Raw genomic sequence first — 6,774 nt, 5'->3', positions numbered from 1 at the left:
CGATTCCATACAAATATGAGCTATCTTTTACGCTATCGAGAACTTTAAGAAACTCGCACTAAGCACAAGGGTCTTAATTCCATCCAATTCATCACCTTGACCTCGTGTAGCTGGTAAGGAGCGGTGTGCACGTGCTTGTGTATCGCCAAGCTTCAATTCGGTTTTTTTTTTGTTAACATATAACACAATTAAAACCAAATTTACATTATAATATCGAAGACGCGCGCGACATTTATTAGAATTAATCTTAAGGTGCGGAGACATCCTTGGAAGCGAAAACAATTTAACGCAATACATGTAAGAATTAATATTGTGCACGTGATATTGAACCGTTAATATAATTCTAATTAGTATCATTTTAGCATTAATTTATTGGGTGGGTCACAGCCCACCTGGTAGTTAAGTGGTTACTGGAGCCCATAGACATCTACAACGTAAATGCGCCACCCACCTTGAGGTATAAGATCTAAGATCTCAGTATAGTTATGGAGAACAGCTGTCAAGGGTATAATAAAACAATGATTCCACAGCTCTGCCAAGAGTAACCGATTATGTATTGATTATCATTAAGTATGTACATATTATGTAGGCCACGAAAATTTTTGCTCCGTCGTCCGTTGACGGCAGCCGTAGTCAAAGAGCAAATGCCAATAAAAGTATTGTGTATAGCTCGAAAAAAATATAATTTTTTTTTACTTTTAAATAATTTATTTTAATACAAAATCACATTCGAAACAAAAAGACAAACATATCAGTTTCTTATAAAACTAATTGATTTATTAATAACAGATAACTTACAATATGACTTACTAGTATATTAAATCACTTTGACTATTATAATATTACATAGTGTATGGATATTACGGTAAACAAATCATACAAACTTACAGATTTACTTTTGCCTACTGATGCATACCAGGCTTCATTAACTTGAAAGTGCAAATATTATATTTTATCATACTGTCAGTGGTAATAATTAGACTGAATCCAACCTATGCTACTGGTGGATTGTTAGTGTAGTTTAAGTTGGGAAGTTAGGTGGTAGGTAGTTCAGATATAAGTGTTAACCAGGATGGAACACCACTCCAAACTCCATTTCTTTCAATAGGTTCCTCAGGAAGCTTTGGCATCGTTGAGGTAGGGATCATGACTCGCTGGGGTCGTTTTCGGGAGGTCCAACGGTTGTGTTCGAAGACAACTGCCAGTCAGAATATGGAGATAACACATTAACAACATGTACTAAGCTACTCTGTATGGACTCATGTATTTAAGGTGACGGTATCATTGGATTTATAATTAATATTGAATCAATCAAATACGATCAGTTTATTAGGATAGTTTTGTAGTCTTGTGAACCTTAGAAAAGTCTTAGAATATTCAATAAGTCTGACCTTCTAGAATGAATGATTGCTTCATTTGTTCATATAAATCATGGTGACTCTTAAGGGGCATGAAAACTGCTTGAGGTTCCATAGGAAATATATTTTTTGAGTAATGAGTGATAGAAACACTTTTTTTTTTTTAATGGCAATCTTGCTGATACTTTCAGTCATTGAAAATTATGATTATATTTTCTGAGATCAATTTATAAGTCAACCAATCTGACTAAATAGATACATACCTTCTATTAATTCCACAGTCACACAACACAAACACTTCTTTAATAAGTTGTTCCAATTACCATATTGTGTTCTCAGGAGCTGGCTTTTAGTAATTAATAATAGTATCCTGAAAGTTTAAGAAACCTTGAATTCATCATTAGGAAAAAATTATTAATTTAATTAATTAATAACTATTGGAAATGTCACTAGAATTGGAAACTAGGGTCTAAGCTAGGATTTTCTAGTTTTGTATGTGCTGAAAACACAAATACACACAAAAAAATTATATCTATCTATTATTGGACCAAATATTGAGCAATTAAATACACTGGTCATCCTAAATAGTTAAAGAAAAAAATGGTAGTTCAGATTAATAATTTCATCATCATCAGCCTATCGCAGTGCACTGCTTGATACAGGCCTTTCCAATTGCATACCACTTTGCACAATTCTCAGCTACTCTCACCAAGCTCTTGCCAGCCACCCTGCGTAAGTTGTTACTTCACTGAACCTGAGGTATACATATAGACGCTTGAAAGGTAAACGTGACTAAGCGACAATGGGTGAACTTTACAGTAGACTAATTTAAAGTTGATATACTTGAAAAAAATTATATTTTAACGAATCTAGCTGTAGGATTGAAATGATTTTAATAGACCTACAATTTTTTTTTTTTTGCGCCTCGAATATTGTTATTGCTTATCATTTATGTACAAAGCAGGTATTGTCGCTTAGTCACGTTTGCCTTTCAAGCGTCGATATGTAAAATATATAAACATATCATACTTCTATCTTTTAGTTAGCCCTCGTATGCGAAGCTCCATTTCCAAGTAAGCTTTCATAGATGGATCTTCTACCATCTTTAAGATCTTCTCGCAGACTTCTGGTCCAGAGTTGTTCATTTTGTTGACAAGAGCTTCGGCCCATACTATAAAAACACAGTTGGAGCACCCAGATTGACAGCATGAGGTAGGAGGTTCATCAATAGACGCCTGTAATAATAAATACCATAGATACTATTAATATGTTATTTTATTAGTTTTTTACTGAACTATGATGTGTAACAAAATTTATTTAAACCTTTTAATATATTTAATAGAAAACCTAAAATTATTTATATATTTTAATTGATTTCACATAAGATTTATATTTTACTTCACATAAATTAAATGCGATGAGTGTTTTGGTGTTCTAGCTAACAGTTTTCAGACATTTTTGGTTAATTTACGAATTATTCGAAATTATGTATATAATTTCTTTAAATAAAACGTAAAACTGTTTTTAATAATTAATTGAAAAGAGTTTTAAAAATCATAACATAAAGATTAATGTAAATCATCTTATAATTAATGTTATGTAACTTACATCTTTTGCTAAACGTTCGAGTTCCCTCTCTTTTTCCTCGTCATTAACCGATTTTCCGTTTGTACACGTTCTTGTAAATTTTCCATGTTTTAGAGCTATCTGAAGGAATAGTCCCCTTGTACCTAACATCCTTTTTTAATAAACTGACCTTGCTTATGTTTATTTAATTTATTATTGTACGATTTCACTCTAATTACATTTTAGTAACCTATCGGATATTGAATTAAACTGAATAGTTTGTTCATTACTACGTACACAAATTTGTTTTACATAAGTACTTAGCGTAAATACAAAAAAAAAGTACGGTACATACTTTTAAGAGATTTTATGACCTGGTAACTAAGACCTTTAAGTCATGTCTTATTTTACTTTATTTTCTTAATTTTATGAAAAATGATAATATGGAGTGAAATGAAATGAAGATGATTAATTTGAGACATTAATCAACTGGGATGAAATTTAATGAAATGAGATGATATGGGATGAAATATAATCGCAGTAAAATGGTGGTCATTTACTGAGATTTTTTCAGTGGACTTTTTGGAGGAACCCGAGAAGTTACGTCCAGCAGATTTGTTTAATTTTCCCACATTTGTGCACTTTCACAGATATTAAACAGTTAATAAACCACCATTATTACACATTTAAACCTGAAGAAACACTAAATAGACAAAATAAAACAAATCACACAACTTCACTCCTCGCGTTTCCGCCAAAAAGTCTACGGTACATACTATTTAAACTTTTCACAGTTGATCACTGAAGTACCGTAAAATGGGGCGATTAGGGACAAATTCCAACTTTATGAGCAATTTTAAGGTAGTTGTTGATGTATATAATGCTATGTCAGGATCAAAATGATTGAGTCTTGGGGGCATCTTTGTTGTCTAATTTAAATCTACGCAACTAGCATTCCAGTTTAAGCAAAAAAAAGCAAAAATAGGTGTAATCCCTATTTACCCGGAAATTGCGGTTAATTGGGACGAAATGAGAAATTTGCTAGGGTTGTAGGGTTTTAATTTATTTATTTAGTTGCATAAAAAATATTGAAAAGCTGAAAAAGTACATGGGAGATGTCACCTCTTCCCCACTCTGAACAAATATTAAATATTTTATTATGTATTACTTAGACATTTTTGTTCACCTTGAGATTTCATTGTTCTTGTTACATGTCTGTGCAAAATCGACTTACTTATATTAAATTGCTTAGCTATTTCAACTAAAGACTTATTCCCAATTTCATAAGCTTCTATTGCTGTTTTTAATATTAAGGGATCATAAGGCTTGCACTCTTTGATACATACACGCGAGGCATATCTAAAAATAGAAAACAATACGTAACTGATCATATAAATATTTACCAAACAATAAAATAACACATTGATAATTTTGAATAAAAGTTCTAGACAAAAACATCATGAATAAACCAGATTTTTACCAACAAATTTAAAAAATATTGTTATAACTACATAGACAACCCTACAAACCTGTACCCATTTATACTTAGGTCGTTTCCATTTCACGTATTCTCATCCCAATTGACCCTTTTTTCGTTGTTATTTGTACCTAAGACGTCCCCAATATCCCCAAAAACAACAGATTTTTACATGTATTTTTATTTTATCAAATACATTAAAACCAATAACAACTGAGACTTACCTTTAATATATATGATGGTTCAAACACTAAATAACGTGTATAAATCACAGTCGTCTTCTATTATTATCAAATAAATAAAAGAGACCAAAGTTTCTAGCACTAAAATAATTACCACCACAGGAAGTTAATTTGAAACGTGATTTTTTATAAGTTAGCAGCTATTATCATGAATATTCAGAGTTGTTTTGTAAACTTTCAACATTCTATTATTAAACTACAAAAAATTGAAGATTTTGCAACGAATATAAAACTAATATTGAGCGTCGAAAGATTTTCCCGGTTTTTTCCCGATTCGCCTCTCAATCCCTAATCGCCCCATTTTACGGGTAATGTATTACAGTTGACAGTTGATTCAATAGAAAATTAGTAAGTGAATGAATGTACCTATTATTCGGCAACTTTGTGGTTTTGTGATCTATAGACAACGTACAAAAAATAAATATTAAATAATTTTATTTTTATCAAAATTTGTAAACCTTGTACAAAATAATTGTTTCTACGTTTGAACATAGTACTGCAAGGGCTAACAAATACCGTACAAGGGCTCTCAAATATTAGGTGTATGTATAATCTATGGGCTACCCTACTTTTAAGTCTTATTAGACTTTTTGGCGGGAACGCGAGGAGTGAAGTTGTGTGATTTGTTTTATTGTGTATATTTAGCGTTTCTTCGGGTTTAAATGTGTAATAATGGTGGTTTATTAATTGTTTAATATCTGTGAAAGTGCACAAATGTGGGAAAATGAAACAAAGCCGCTGGACGTAACTTCTCGGAATCCTCCAAAAAGTCCACTGAAAAAATCTTAGTAAATTACCACCATTTTGCTGAGATTATATTTCATCCCATATCATCTCATTTAATTTCATCCCAGTTGATTAATGTCTCAAATTAATCATCTTCATTTCATTTCACTCCATAATATCATTTTTCATAAAAATATGAATATAAATTAAAATAAGACATGACTTAAAGGTCTCAGTCACCAGGTCATAAAATCCCTTAAAAAAAATAAGTCTTATTAGACTTGACTGAATTTAGTCGACTGAATACAGTCGCTTCTGAATTCAGTGAAGTGTAATAGCATTATGTAAGTTAGTCTACTGAATTCAGTAGCAAGGATGGTTTCTGACTGACTAAATCATTTAGAAGCCTAATTAGAAAAGCATTTAGGAAGGCATAATCGCATTTAGTTACATAATGGTTTCAGTCATAGAGTAAGATTATATATAACCTAACCTGGTTTCAGTCGTCCCATAGCTCTCCGTGCGTAAGGACGTTTTAGTTTGTTTTTTGCTTCCGAATAAAAAGTATAAATTTCGGTCGCCTTTATTTAATGTGCCAGACATTTATAAATAGCCCGACATGTTTCAGGGATAGTTTTTGTCATCAGGGGTTTGTATATTGAAGAACTATATTTTAAATCTTGATACGAATTTCCTGTTGCAAGAAATCTTAATGTTACAACCAATCTTTCTTTTGGACTTATATTATCGCAGGATTAGATATGTAATAGTTATATAATAAATATATAATAGACTATCTTAGGACAGTATCCTGCTTTTGAATAAACGGTGTCACAAGGTTTAATATTAGGTCAAACGAGATTGAATTCATTTATAGATAATTTATGAAGTCTGCTGGTTCTAAATAACTCATAACGTTCATATTTGCTAACATTCCACACAGCAATAAATATTTCTTCACCGATATTCTTGTTTTTATTTTATTTTTATTTTGAGTGATTGAAACAAAAAGCAAAAACAAAAAAAGGGTGCGTGTACGCGCGTAAGAAGTTATACTTCATTTTTATTAATTTTTTTTTTTTTTTTAAATAATTATGTAATAATAAATATTTAACGTTAATAATATAATAATATTTAGTATGAATTATATTAAATAAAATTTTTGTCATTTATATTACTAAATAATACATACGGATAGTTAACCTCAATTGTATTGGAGCACTTAGGAAGGTTGATGAGCACAGTTTTTTCACAAATATTTTCTAATATTAATTAGTATTGATTTAAATATTCAATTTAAATCACTTCTGATTATTATTCAGACGCACATATAAAATTCGTACTTGTATAATGAAAACAAAATGAAAACACGTGTTTTAAATGTAGAAACTCAAAGCATGTAGAT

General features: G+C 30.9%; 1 protein-coding gene across 1 annotated transcript; it reads right to left on the bottom strand.

Moving 5' to 3' along the window:
- Nucleotides 1-685: 685 nt before the first annotated feature.
- On the bottom strand, nucleotides 686-3,257 carry LOC149501073 (oxidoreductase-like domain-containing protein 1). The gene is made up of 4 exons (XM_089734240.1): nucleotides 2,967-3,257; nucleotides 2,388-2,593; nucleotides 1,622-1,728; nucleotides 686-1,198 (listed from the first exon to the last, which is right to left on the bottom strand). The coding sequence occupies exons 1-2, from the start codon at nucleotides 3,093-3,095 to the stop codon at nucleotides 2,390-2,392; spliced, it is 333 nt and encodes a 110-aa protein (XP_089590366.1). The 5' UTR covers nucleotides 3,096-3,257; the 3' UTR covers nucleotides 686-1,198; nucleotides 1,622-1,728; nucleotides 2,388-2,389.
- Between the last annotated feature and the right edge of the window lie 3,517 nt (nucleotides 3,258-6,774).

This window comes from Bombyx mandarina, chromosome 17, assembly GCF_030267445.1.
Source record: "Bombyx mandarina strain Sakado chromosome 17, ASM3026744v2".
NCBI classification, from domain to species: Eukaryota; Metazoa; Arthropoda; class Insecta; order Lepidoptera; family Bombycidae; genus Bombyx; species Bombyx mandarina.
This window is presented reverse-complemented; position numbering and strand designations above follow the sequence as displayed.

Coding starts and splice junctions, on each gene's coding strand:
- LOC149501073 (XM_089734240.1), bottom strand. CDS start 3,095: ATGTTAGGTACAAGGGGACTATTCCTTCAGATAGCTCTAAAACATGGA. Junction 2,594..2,966: donor TCGAACGTTTAGCAAAAGAT/GTAAGTTACATA, acceptor TTATTATTACAG/GCGTCTATTGATGAACCTCC.